The 14,478-nt window shown below is 40.2% G+C and overlaps 1 protein-coding gene across 3 annotated transcripts; it reads left to right on the top strand.

Moving 5' to 3' along the window:
* The first annotated feature begins 2,719 nt into the window (after positions 1–2,719).
* Positions 2,720–14,265, top strand: C5orf34 (C5orf34 homolog). 3 transcript variants are annotated; one of them, XR_005843280.2, is made up of 12 exons: positions 2,720–2,932; positions 3,169–3,258; positions 5,850–6,508; positions 7,113–7,214; positions 8,150–8,273; positions 9,842–9,933; positions 10,165–10,234; positions 10,522–10,692; positions 11,737–11,825; positions 12,602–12,871; positions 13,504–13,544; positions 13,666–13,707. XR_005843280.2 is itself a non-coding variant. In XM_040656566.2 (12 exons), exons 1-12 carry the CDS (start codon positions 2,738–2,740, stop codon positions 13,848–13,850), a joined length of 1,911 nt encoding a protein of 636 aa, XP_040512500.2. In that variant the 5' UTR covers positions 2,720–2,737; the 3' UTR covers positions 13,851–14,265. The 3 variants fall into 3 exon arrangements, 2 of the variants coding, with proteins under 2 accessions (XP_040512500.2, XP_040512501.2); XM_040656566.2 differs by having other exon boundaries at positions 12,602–12,694; positions 13,666–14,265; XM_040656567.2 differs by lacking the exons at positions 12,602–12,871; positions 13,504–13,544; positions 13,666–13,707 and adding an exon at positions 12,238–12,398.
* Positions 14,266–14,478: the final 213 nt, after the last annotated feature.

Genomic DNA, 14,478 nt, shown 5'->3' with positions numbered 1-14,478 from the left:
AGAGAGGATTATCTTTTACAAATGAGACCCACAAAATTAATAGAAAGACTGTAGTGGTCAGAAGATCTGTGTTAACATTTCTGTGTCTCTAGATGAAAACCCAAGAAGCAGAAATGTGTAAATTAAATTATTTTCAGATGAGGATACTTAACACACACATTCCCTGACATTAGATTGTGCATAATTTTCTTTGAAAAATTTCAGTTTGCATGTAGATCAGTCTTCTTACAACTTCACAAGCAGATTTCTTGTGGAAAATGTATATCTGAAAATGGAAATTCTCAGTAGCATGACCAAGGAAGGAGGATTTGCAAAATTCATTACAGTAAATTAAGAGCTTCTTCAGGGGACTCTGCCTTACTTGTTTAATTGTGCACCTCTTGAACAGCATTTTTTAATGAGAACTAGAATACATATACTATCTGTACCAAGGTGACAGGATGTATGTCTCACATGTAATTATAAATAAGAATAAATAAGAAATACAGTCATCTTGTACAAAAATGTGAATTAGGAATTGTGCATTTTAGGCAATCCAGATCAAAATAGACTTTTTCTGTTTTTCCAGGGAAAATAATGAGAGCTGAATATTGGGACTTTCATTCAAGGTGGTGGAGAATTCTACGTACACAAGGTTTGTGAGAGCTTTAGAACAGCTTTACTACAATAAGGGAAAACTGGTTTTACATCTCCTTTACTTGGTAAGGAAGACAAGATTGTGTTTGCCTTAAGCATACAACAATCTTGCCTACTTATCCTAAATGTCACAGGTGTCTAATACAAATTACTGGCAGTGTAAAGGTGCAAAAGAAGAAAGTAGGTTTTGCATTGCAACAGTCACCATTTGTTGCTTATCTGACCGCTTTTCAACAGCCAGTAGCTCTTCTGTGTATCATAGAGGTGAGTCTCCAGGGGTTTAAAGATGATTTCACCTATGCTTTAACATTTAGAAATTAACTGTGCACTGTGTAAAAGTGCTTTTTATCTATAAGCATCTGAACAGCACCTTGCAGGTGAACAACTCTTTAAAAAGATGCCTTCTTTGTGGCATAGTGCTAAGCCAGTGAAGTTAATGGTTGCATGGAAAGTTGAATAGAGAAGCAAAGCCAACTTTTTATGTACAGTTCTGACAAGAAATGTTCTTGGAGTTTGAATTGTTCTTGTGACCAGCCAGTTAACTTCACGCCACAGAAAGCATGTACAATAATTGCCACTCTTGACAAAGAGTGATTTTTGTGATTCAGTGGTTGAATACTAGATCTCACACTGCTTAAAGTCATTTAACACAGGCTGCAAGGTGTGTTGCTTTGCATGCCATTTGCTGTTGAATAAGTTTCATATTCAGAAACTTTCTCAATAATTTCTTCCTGCTAAGAACTTTTGCTACTGATCTACTTTTTTTAAATTAGGAAAATATGATCACTAGGTTTTTGAATTTTGCTTTTAAGTGTAATTGTTGCACTACAGAAAGAAGTCTGGATCAAGTAGGACAGGTGTCAATGATTATGCACAGTTAGGATTATTTTCAAATGACATCCACTGTGGCACTGAGTTTCACTGACGCTTGTTCTGCATTGTTAGCTATTTTTATTTCTCTTGGGACTGGTACTTCCATATCATCATGTTCTGCCCTTCTCTCCTTCCTACACAGAACTCACTTACTCAGTAATAGCTCAGATTTGCAACTTTTCTTCTCTTTGACACAATTGTTGTTCAAATCATCTCAGTCATAGATCCTAGCAGTTGATAGAGGTACAGAAAAATGATGTTCCAGCCAAAAATAAAGAATGATACTGCGTATCTGTACTTCCTGAATTGCTGATGCCACCTCTACTTCAGTCTGCTTGACCTACTTCCACAGTTGACAAGTTTTGAGTTGTGACTTTAGCACTGAACTTGCCAGCAAAAAACTATGCCAGCATAAAGTATCCAATATTTTAAAATATGAGAGATGTGCCATTATTTGTATTTTTAATAGATAGAACCTGAATAAAGAGTAACCAAAACTAGAATATGTATGTCCGAACTATAATCCAGTCCTGTCAAGTTTTACACTTGCTTGCTTTAAAACCTACCATCTCCCCTCTTGTAGTTTGAAACCATTTCCCCTGTCCTGTTAGAACAGACCAGCGGTCTGTCCCCTTCTTTCTTACAGCTGGCCTTTAGATACCGAAAGGCCGCTCTCAGGTCATGTCGCAGCCTTCTCTTCCCCAGGCTGAACAGCCCCATCTCTCAGCCCGTCCTCACAGAGGAGGCGTTCCATCCCTTGGATCATTTTTGTAGCCCTCCTCTGCATGCGCTCCAACAGGTCCACGTCTCTCCTGTGTTCCCACATAAGCTGGGCATCCATTTTTATTTCTGTATATTAACCAGACGCCACTGCTTTACACGGCAGTAGCTTCCTTTTCACAAGCTGTTTTTATTTATGCCTTCTCTGAGCACTTCTCACTCAAGTTTGGAGGAATTAGCGCTTAGTGCTGTCCTGTCCTACCCAGGCTGAGCGAACACACGGGCAGGGAGACCGCAGCAGACGCGGTGCAACAGCAAATCGGGAGAAACTATAAACAAACAACAGTTACAACGACCAGCTTTGCTCCGCACACGCGCACCAGCGGAGCCGCCGTGGCAGCAGAGCGGTATGCCGCAGGGCGTGCCTGGGGAGGGAGGGCGCTGCTCGGCGGCCCGCTCCGCTCCGCCCCGCCCCGCGCCTCCGGCTCCCGCCGCGCAGCCCTGGGCCATGGCCGCGGAACGGCTGATGGTGCTGTACGGGGACGACTCCGTGGAGGTGCACTACGCCGACGGGGCCCGCCTGCTGCTGTCCCCTTGCGGCTCCGAGTACCTGTACGAAGAGGCGCTGCCCGCCGCTGCCCACCCCCTGCAGCCGGCGGAGAGCACCCGCCAGCGGGTCCCCTTCGTCCTCAGTGCCTACAGGGTACGTGGCGGTCGGGGGCCTCCGGCCCTCGGGGAGGGGTAGACAGGTCAAAAAAGCGGCCCGCCGGCTGCGGTGGCAGCCAGTGCCGGCAGGGGAGGCCATGTTCCTGCGGTGCGTACTGTGAGCGCTGCCCTAACAGCTCCGCAACGGGAGCGCCTGCGCTCTGCTGAATGGCTTTGGCTGCGTAGGAAAGCGGGTGATGCTACAGTTTTATTTTTGTTTTCTTGTTTAATTAGGAGCAAATTCTGCGAGCTCTCGATTTCCGGAACACCTTTTCTTCTCGGCCGTATTTACCTTCTCGTATTATATCCCCAGAAAGAAAAAGAGTAAGTTCTACACACGTAACGCCTATACACGGACCTTCCCCAGCCATGACAGGCGGTGCCTGGCTCCATACGCCCGTATATGGGCTACAAGCCTTCGTGGCCTGGCAGCGTGGGGTGCTTCTTGCGTTGCTAACTTGGTTGCAATACAGACGTGTTAAGTTACAGGTGTAAATTTTACTTCGTCCTTTGCCCATAGTCCCCCATATCCTTTATAGCTGAACGGCACAGATTTTACTTGGTCTAAAACCCCAAATATTTCACAACTGATAGAATGAACTATCTTAGATGTTGTTACTTTCCTGTCATGAAAAATTTTCCAGGTAAAATCCACTGAAGTATGGAGTGTGAAGTATGAAGACAGCCCCACTTTCTGGAGGGCTGTCAGCTGTACCATCCTGTCACAATTCCCCGTCAGTCCTTACCTCTCCTTCCAGATGCGCACCGTGCTCGCGCTGATGCTCCTGGTTGTGCAGCAGTGGGTGACCTCCCTCCTTCCCCAGGCTCAGCTTCTCATAGGAGATGGCTGACTTTCAGCTCAGTTTCTAATTATTTCAGCTTCAGGATGCAGAGGAGAAGCTTTCCAGAGCCACACCTGCCTTGTTTGTTGCTGTGCTTTTTTTCTCTTGGTTTAGCGTCTGCTGTTTTTCTTAAGGCAAGAATAGTATTTCTGTAGCTCATGAGACAGCACTTTGTCAGTGACTGCTGATTTATCATCAGTTACTGTTCTGTGGCCTCTGTTTTCAACCAGTGCATGTCTTCAAGGTCTTTGCCTTTCTCACACTTAAGCTGGACAGAATGATAAGAGAGAGCATTCAGTAACTGCCACGTACTCACAGCAGGATCTCCAACAAAGGGTTGCTGGCCTAAATTGGGCAGCTGAGGCCTTGTGAGAGTGAGCATGAAGTGCAGTTAGCAGGAGGGCTGTGGCTGTTACAGGCCGTACTATTTTCATGGGCTGCACCCACAGTTACATTGTTGTACTTCACTTGTGCTTAAATTCAAAACAGTGCAGCTCTCTTAGGCTGTTTTTGGCCACAACAACCATCCACATCTCTAGGGAGCTTGACAAGGGGTATCCTATCATTTGTGAGGTCTGTTTAGAGCTGCACTTAATTATGAACATGCATGTTAACCATACATATACTCTAGTTCCTTCTGTAGAAATTTCTATCATTCAGTATTCTGCTGTCACAGAGCATGCTTTCGTGTAACTGTCAGTCATGACAGCAACATCTCATTCCTGGTGTAACAGTCAGGTCAGAGCCCACGGTTTTGTATGTAAAGTTAGGATTGCTTTCTCATTTATATTGTGTTACATTTAGCTCCAAAGAATTTGTATCTGCAGCCTTATTGAGCAGTCACCTCATTTTCTGAGGGCAGATCCTTTTGCAATTCTTTACAACCAGTTTTCATCATTAGTGTCCAAAATACCTTCAGCATACTTTCTCACCTTGCTAGTACACCCATGCTGCCATGTTTCATGTTTAATGGACTCTGTACTTTCCCAGTGATGGGCTGATGTATGCTCCTGACATGATTTGAGTATTGTGGCTTAACCCTGCTGGCAGCTCAGCACCATGCAGCCATTTACTGGCTGCTTCCCACAAGGGGATGAGGGAGAGAATGGCAGAGGGGGAAAGATAAAACTCACTGTTTGAGATAAAGACAGCTTGATAGGAAAGAAAAAGGTTGCGGGGGATTAAAAAATGCACAAAGCAAGTGGTGCATAATGCTGTTGATGGCTGCCTGCTGACTGATGCCCACCAGTCCCCTAGCAGAGGACCCTGTCTCTGGCTCCCTCCCAGCCCCTTTTACACCCCCAGCCCCTCGCTGGCCAGGCAGTGTGAGAAGCTGAAACGTACTTGGCTCTGTGTAAGCACTACTCAACAGCAACGCATTGGGGTGTGATCAACTGTATTCTTATCCTAAATGCAAAACACAACACTGCACCACCTACTGGGAAAAAAGTTAGCTCTGTCCCAGCTGAAACCAGGATAGTGAAGGGAGGCAAAGCTAATTAAATTGGAATAAAACATATGATTAGGAGCATGAATATTCTTCTGCTGGAGTATTTCTCAGAATTTATTTGAGAGGGTCTCTGCTTCTCTTTTAGTTTTGGAGCCTGTGATTTACCAAATAAGAGCAGGCTAAATGTTTTCTGAGCAGTGATCAGTCATAAGGGCAACACAAAGGAAAATGGGTCCTTTGAGGGGAGAACTTCCATATGATATGCACTCTGTCTGCACAGAATTTTCTGTTTTCAGAATGTAGTTACTGTATTTTCTAAATTGTACCCAATTGTATCCCCTCTTTGGACAAAGCTGTAATCTGGGGATTGAGGTAGATGCAGTGTTTGTTCGGAATCATTTTTGAGACTCATCTGCTTCATCTTTGTAGAAAATGTAGCACAAGGACATACACTGTGAAAATGTTTCACGTTTGCTTTGGACAAAACTACTAACTGAGGCAGCAAGTGCACTAGAATATCACTGAAGTAAGATGAGGACTGAATAATTCCTGCATTGTAATTTCTGGCAAGTAATGTCATTATTTTATCTTACAGCTCATTCCAATCCTTTATCTTGTATTAGATTATTTTCAGCGATATCGTAGAAGTTAGATGGCCTGACCCTGTTTCTGCTGATCTGACAAGATGCATAAAGAATGGCAGTGTGAAGATCTCATCAGTAGATGGTTATGCCCACCTTTACCTGTCAGAATTGCAGCAAGAATTTACTGTGGAGTTCTTATGTAAAGTCAGCCAACCATTTGCAAAGTCAGCCAACCAACCCTCACACTTCTCTCCAAAGAACAGCAACTATGAAACCGAAGATCAGTATGGAAAATCAAGTAAAAATTCTGTTCCAGAAATGTCATCAAAACAAGTGAGAATTGATAATAAAAACAATGAAGATGGTCATGCTGAAGGTAAATACAGAGAAGCAACCAAACCAAACAACCAGAGGGACAGAGGTGGAGTTCCCTTGTTTTATACAAATTGTACTTCTGAATACACGTGGGTTACACAGCGTTGGTCTGTTTCCTCGTGCCCAGAAGAATGGAAGTACCCTTTGTCATTGGCATTAATGTGCCACAGCTTACATACTGCTAAGAATGTACTGAAGACATGTGAGGAAAATGACCGCACATCGATAGGAGCAGATGTTTCAACAGACCCCAAAACGTACGAAGCCGTGTCTCGTTTGCCTGCAGCTTTGCCAGTCAGCTGCAGAGCACCACATTTACATAGGTAACTTATACTGTTTGTCTTAATAATTAACATATGTTTCCAATTCTACAAGTATGGACTTCAACCTTAAGCAAAACAACTGATTTCTAGCTATAAGAAATAAAAAGTATAACACTGTACCATATATTTTTAGGAACTTCTCAGAATATGATATCTGTTAAACCAGCATTCTTATCCTTCAGTAACGACTGAAGAGTAATTAGTCCAGAGGGAAAAATACATTGTCTGACCTTCTTTGTAAATGAAAATGAGAATACTGAAAACAGAACCATATTGTGTTTGAGGTTTTTTGCTTGTTTGCTTTTTCTCCTTTTTGAGAAGGTAATTCTTCTGAAGTGAGACAGTGAAATATATTCTCTGTCAGCACTGCTAAATATAATTGAAAATTTCACTGTAGGCTTGAGAAATTGAATTTAGTAACTAACACACATAACTAAGGAACCAGCGGGCACTTATAGCGTGTGGCCCATTTTCTTCTGAATAGGTGTGCATGTATCTGTTTTGATCTAGAAAAATGTTCCTATTTAGCATACAGAAATAATTACCAGAAGACAAAAAAAAAAAAATTGAACCTTACTGCAGCTTTCACTGTATTTTTTTACAGGTGGAGTTTCTGTGACTTCTTTCTACAAAGGAATGAAGATTCTGAACAGTATTCATACCCTCAGCTAATTCAAATTGTATGGTGCGAGGGTGTTTTTTATAGGTATGAAGGGAGTCCACCTTTTCATCTTCATTTGAATGGGAATTGAGTGGTTGTCTTGGTGACCTATGCAACTCCCACGTTGCAGGGAGCTGAATTCTACTGAATTCTACGTTTTCCTACACGAGTTTGTCCGTGTGGTTTTGATTTGGTTGTTTGTTTTTTAAATATGAATTTTTGTAAAATAAGCTTTTCAAATCTGCTCTACAAACTTTGAAAGTGCTATAGTTGCTATCAGAATTCAGAAGTCTTTAAAGCTTTAATATTTCTCCCCATGCTCTTTTTTTTTTCACTCACTGTAATTCCTAAATTTTGATGTCATCTGAACAAAGTGTTGATCAGCTTTTTCAGTACTATAATTCATTTATTTGGAAATCCTACAAGTCCATTTAATACTTAGTGTAAAAGTTCCATTACTGAAATGCAGGCATCTGACCACACTGTTGCACAACTGAATCATTAAATGAGTTTTAGGCTCCAGAATATCATATAATCACAAGAAAAGTACTGGTGATCTTAGTTTAAAAAATAGGTGCAATGTAAATGAAGATTTCAGGCTGTTTGGAAAGCATTCAGTCGTTCAGGTCTTTTTCCTGTGCCCACTAGCTAGAGCTGGTCCAACAGAAAGAACATTCTTTCTCTCTTAAGCATTGCTATATTTCTGGGCCAGTGGCATGGACATTGAGGAACTCTGGTGAGATGCCTCAACCCAAAAAGCTCGGGTTAGTTTTTCAAACACGCTAATCCTGTACCAACCTCCAGCCCATGAAAATACAGCCTGGCAACGCTCATCACCTGGCTAATATAAGTAATTGGTATACATGTCTGCTTGGGAAAGAGTAGAAAAATGTTCACAATGTTTTTGAAGTTTACTAACCTATATTTTCTGTTGATGGAGGATTTCAAGTACTTGTTAAAAACCTAGTTGTTTCTCTTAGATTTATCCATGGCAGAAGAAACATCACAGAAATTTATCCTGGTGATGAATCACTTCTCAAGTCAGAAGGAGATTTTTTGGGAAACTACTTTGTACATTATGCAATCCAGAAAGGAATAAAAAAGGTAGAAATAGAACTGTTCAAAAATATGTTCTGAATTCCTTCAATTTAGAGTCTTTGCTTTCAGACATTTGGATCTGCAGTCAATAGTGAAAACTCCACATTGTTGCTCATCAAGCAATCTGTCATGGAAAGAATGAGGTTATTCCTTCTGTTGCAGAATGTATTTTCATAGGTCATAGGCAAAATAAGAAAAATATCTAGCATTGTAATATTTATTTCACAAGCTCAAATAGGTATTGTAATGAGATTCTATAATATCCACTTTTCACTAATGGCAGTGAGTTTGCTTTTTGACCTAACACTGATTAGGGCTTAATCTTTTTAAAATTAGAATATTTAAAGCATTTTCTTTCTTGCAGTAGCGTACTATTTGGAGTCATAAACTCTGTGGTTCTGTTCAGTCCTTACCAAAGACCAGCTGTTCAGTGTTGGAGAAATGGTTTTGCCTCTCTATGGCTGTCCCAGCTGTTGTTAAGTTTTCCAAAGTAGATACTCTGAGGTACTTATGCAGTTCTTAATGTAATTTATTGCACATAGCAAAGTTACGTAGAAATGTAGTAAACTGCTGTTTTCACATTAGAGTTCCTGTGCTGGAGAAAAATGGGCAGCACTTAAATCCAGTCAGCAGCTGAGATACTCTAATCAATGTTTGGGCAAATGAAGGAGTCTGTTTGGTGAGGCTGTGTCTTTATGAAGGCACAGGCTTAACATTCTACCACCCTTAAGTGTTGTAATCCTGCTGAGTGAGACCTATTCGGAAAATATATATATATATATATTTTAAGAGCAATATCCAAATCTGAGCAGCATGGTAAGGAGAATTCTTGGAAAATAAGGGATAACTGTGGCACTTTATTGAAGAGGATGCCTGTAAGTCTGTCTACATGTGGTGTGACACGTGGTCCTCTTTCCTAGTAGGGTCAGAAAACATTTGAAAGTCAGGAAGGAGATGCAGCAATCCTTTAAGCTCTTCTGATTCATAATATAATATTTGGTGTCCAGTAATAGCCAGACTTACTGGTATAGCCTTCTTTAATTAGGTGAAGAGGGAAACAGGAAAAGAAAAAATAGAGAATTGATTAGTACGTTACATATGACTAAAAAATTTCTATAAGCATAGTAGCAGAAATCCTTCATTGTTTTCAGTGATGAGTTTCTTAAGCATGGCTTTTCTTCCACTTCTCTGTCTTAACTTTATCATTTGATTTTTTTCCTCTGTTTATTAAATATAAATGCACATTTAAGTATTTTTTCTTCTGTCCTTAGGCTTGGGTGTTTGTATTTTTAAAGCAGCATTAAGGATTAATGTTGAATTCTTTGAAGCTAGCCTCTAACTTGTAGTAAAACTTAGTTACTTAGTAATTAACTTATAATCTGCTTCCATTCTGGTAAAAGAAATCCTTGATCCCTACTGAGGGCATAGAAACTGTGAATGTGTCTTTTTGCAGAACTAGACTTAAAGGATCCTGCTGGGTTGTGGTCTTTACTTATCTTTCAAGCTTATAAATACTCTTTCCATGCTACAGTGCCTCTATAAATAAGTAATGTTCCTTCTGCTCTTTACTGCAGAGAGAAGAAAAGATGTATTCGGTAAATAGTCTACCTCCTGATGTACCAGGAAGTCAGTACTCTGTATCTTCCATTATTACTGCAGCAACCAAGTAAGTTATTTTTCTCATTTATTTTTGATACATCAATTCCTCTGGCTTTGAGAGGACAGTAATTGAAATTACATGTATTATGTACTTGGACATTAAGTGTAAAAATTAAATAAATTCACAATAGCAAAGAAAACATCTGTAACTTACAGAATGAAGGTCACAGCTGTGGAGGACATACTACAGTAAGAACAAAATGCTTAATATTTTATGTTGTGTTTTCTTCTTCCTCAGAATGCTTCAGTACTGCTACAAGACTAAACTATCATTAATTCATAACTATCATCTCTGCTGCTGGAAAATGGTATGTAGCTGAAGATTTATAAATCTTTTTGTGTTACAAAGATGACTATATGGGGTACAGGACCTACTCTAGTGGGAATGATGGTGATCAGATCCTGTAAACAAAGATGAAAAGATTCAGGAACCAGAAGCATGCAGTGTTGATTTGTATTGGTGAAGGTGAAAGCAATTAATTGATAAAGAGAGATGCGTGTTGTCTAGTAAAACATGAAAATCTCATCATTAAAACAGCTTTGATGATGTAAGTGACCTTTCCCCATTATTTTTAATGTATTTGTTTGGCTCTAGGTACCTGAGACAGATGGACGAGAAATGTTGCCAGTTTTGCTGTATGAGAAGGTTATTCATGGCACAGGAAGACTTCTTGTATACTCAGACCATAAAGTCCATGCTGCTTTTTGGGATGGGATCTCCTTGAATATGGTCTGGGATTTCAGCTCTTGCTATAAAAAGATTCAGGTAACTCAAGGGATGGAGAAATAACTATTCTTAAAATTCTCCATCAGAAATGGTAATTATGAAGCAAATGAGAAAAAAAGAAAAAAGAAGAAGAAAAAAGATGTGATGTCTGTGCACTACAAACTGGGGTCTTTTGAGGGAGTCATAATTCGGCGCAGTTTTCTACTATGGCTTACTCTCAAGCTGGTATAGGAACTGTGTGGAGATGTCAGCATGTATTGTGAGTATTGTACTCAGAAACTGAGGAGGAAAAATATTTTAGTGCATGGCTCTTGCCTAAGAGATAAGTGAAACTTCATCCTTTTAAGAGGTTGCTCAAATTGGTGAAAGAAGGGGGTGGTATTTTTTTCCCTTTGTTGATGTTGTTGTTATTTCGGGTTATTTATAATTGCGTAAATGGACAGTGAAAAAATTACTCAGAGGAGCACTTTTGTGGATATGAGTCTAAGTATTTTTACATAAAATTTTAAATGTATTTAATATTGCAGTAAAAAAGATTATGTTGACTTGCGCACTACGGAGTGGTGAAATGTAAAATGGCACTACAGAGAAAATTACATCGCAGTAGAATTCAAAATTGACTGCTAAGACTTTTGGCTTCCATGTCTTTTCTTTTACTATGAGATGACTAACCACAAAAAAAGACATTTAAGTGCCTGAGGATATAAACAAAATAAATGAGATACTCAGCTTGCCAATAGAGCAATAACTGTATGATGTGATTGAGCTGAAGTCTTTACACTCAGTACTGGTGAAAGTAGGAAGAACTGAAAATAATACAGATATGGAAACATTCCTGCAGACTTTTAGAAATAATTTACTCTTAAACAGCACCAAAAACAGTGTTGGGTCATGGCAGGTTTTTCTTCCACCCTTCCCCTGTGTTTGTGATGGCAGACTGTAAGAAATTCTATCCTTAGCAAAAAGCACACTTCAAGTGTTTAAAGTGGAGAGTTCACATACAGTTAATTATTAAATTAGCAAATGGTATTACTGTCCTTTACTTCTTCTACAGACTGCAGCCTAACTATTTTCTTTCCTAAGGTAAATGAAGATGTAGGCTGGTGTAAATTAACTACTCCTGATGGGGTACAGCAGCTAATCCAAATAAGGCATCCTGGAATCTATGAAAGGTACAAGTAATTCAAACAATTTAAAGTGGAATATTAAAAAGTTTTAAGCAAACCCTTCTATATAAAGAAATGGTAGTTACTGGAAATACATGGGGGGAAAACATGCCCAAATATGTAACGATAAATAAAGCATACCTGGCAAAGATTTGAGACCTGTATGACTCAGGATTACTGTATATGGTCATTCCAGTATAATTGCTATGGGACTGTAATATTGTTTTAAAAAATAAAGCCTCAAGCTAGAGCTACAGCTTGGCACTTAAATCAGTGGGTAAGCAAAATTAAGCAGTCTTTGTGCTGTATGAAGCTGGCATATAGAGCCGCAGTAGCGCTTTATCCAGTTTTTGCTTTCTTACAGGTACTGACCTCCGCCCACGTACTGCTTTCTCTAATCCACTTGTTCTATTTACAGCCTCATTATGGGAATCATCAGAACCTGACTGCGCTGCATTTTAGCAAGCTGATATCCACACTCAAATTAACATTTGTATACTGTTCATTACAAATCAGATGGCTTTGTTATAATTTTCTCCAACTGCATAGATTTAAATGCTAAGGATATCCTTGGGGGGGGGGGGGGGGGGGGGGGGGGGGAAGGAAATTAAAAAAAGGCAAAGAATCAGAGAAAAAGCTAGAATTTCAGTCATGGCTTTTTCTTTCAAATCCAGGTTTATTTCTTAACACTTCTTGCAGAGTGGGGGGATGTAGCTTGAATTAGTAGAGTTTGCATTTCTCATCTAAATAACTACTTTTTGTCAAATTTCATGCTAACATAGGTACATCAGGACAGTAATAGGATGGTGCAGAAGTCTGAATGAAAGCAAGGAGACTCCTGAACTTACTACACACACTGTAACTGAAGAAAATTGGTACTCATTTTTATGCTAAATAAATGACTATAAATAACACTAAGAATAAAAGTCAATGAGACTACAAACTCTGAATTTTATAGACTGCATTTCCCAAGAACCAGAAATGAAAACTGTAGATCCATTTATTTTGTGTGGTTTCGTATTTTTCTTTCAACATTTAAAGTGTACAGAAAGGTGAGTTCTAGATAGAACTAGATGGAGTTCCGTGGCGTTTCTTCCTGCCTCACTTAGAAATCAGAATGGTGATTGCTCTGCCAAAGAAAGAATCGTGTTACCAAAGTAATATCTTTAAAAGTGAAAATGACATTCTGGACATCTTTTAACAGAACACCAAGCTGTCCAAAGTAATAATATATAGGACTTTCATAGGCCATCCGGATCTTTAGTGAACGTATTTGTCCTTTTTAATACATGCTAATGGCCAAAGGACTACTGGCATAGTATACAACATACTCTTGTAATTACAAATGTGATAATTGAAACTGATTTCATTTGCACTTGTTATGCATATTAGAGCAGATAAAGTAGCTGATAAATATATATGTATATATGTATATGTTTGTACATACATACAGGAAGGAAGTTGTTCATTGAGCTGAGCCCTGATTTTTGGAATTAACGATTAACATTAACTAATGATTAATAGGAAATAAAAATATGTTTTTTGGTTTTTGGTTTTTTTTTCCAGTTGAAATTCTCTGTTTTTTCAATATTTCTGAGAAACTGTTAAAATCTGATGTACAAAACCGTGGTTGATAAACTTTTTCGATAATGCTGTAAATAATAACCTTTCTTTTCTTGGACAGGTGTGCTGATGCTGAGCTTGAAAAAATACAGAGGTTTAACTGTATCCTTTTGAAAGCTATTTCATATTCGTACTCATATCTATATCCAGAGCTGCCTTTTTAGAACATCAGAGGCTCTGTGCTCTGTTCTCACCTGAATCTTTCTTAACTAACTAATGTCAGTTCTATTGGATAATAGTAATGTTCTGGAAGGGACGTCTGCTGCAAAAAACAATCTATCTATCAGGAAAACAGAAAGTGGGAGTGGACCTGAGGAAATGAGCGAAGGACACGTTTTGGAGGCTCTGCAAAATACCTCTAGAATAATTCAAGACATCGAATCTCTTCTTGCTAGTGCTGGGAAGTGAAGGCCTTCGGTGTGCGCCTACCCAGGCACCGTCCCAGCTGTGTGAACGGGCCTGGGTGTGTGACGGAGGACAGGGCTGTGGCAGCTTAGTGTGGCCTGACCTGCCCTGTGTGATGTGGTGTGGCTATGTGAGAACGGGCAGCGATGGGGCACAGTAAATGTGGCAGGGCTGGTCTGGCAGTGCTAGTTTTAGAGTAGGAGTGTACTGAATGTCCACTGGAATCACGTAACTTCACTGTGGGACGGACTTGTCACAAGTTGCTCAAATGATGGTAGGCGAGGAGGGGCAGTTTTAACAGTAGAAGCGTCCTTTTGTTCAGAAGTTTGTACCAGGTAGTTAAGCACTGAATAGAGTAAAAAGTTGCCCAAACGGTTCCTATTTATTGTTTTCTAATAAAATACGTATTTAAAAAGTGCTCAGCCCGTCTTTGCAGTCACTCGGTGGTGCACGCCATCCCAAGTTTCACTGCTGTTTCGTCCTGCAGTTGTACCTAATCTCAGTGGGAATTGGCAATACGCAAACCCGCCCCCCCCGCCCCGCTCCCCTCACCCCGCCGCCGCCGCGCGCGGGACACCAGCAGGAGGCGGGGAGCGGCCGCTCCCGAACCGCGCTCCCGGCGTGCTCCGCG

The sequence above is a fragment of the Gallus gallus genome, chromosome Z, assembly GCF_016699485.2.
Source record: "Gallus gallus isolate bGalGal1 chromosome Z, bGalGal1.mat.broiler.GRCg7b, whole genome shotgun sequence".
NCBI classification, from domain to species: Eukaryota; Metazoa; Chordata; class Aves; order Galliformes; family Phasianidae; genus Gallus; species Gallus gallus.
The sequence above is the reverse complement of the archived record's forward strand: the minus strand, read 5'-3'. Positions and strand labels throughout refer to the sequence as shown.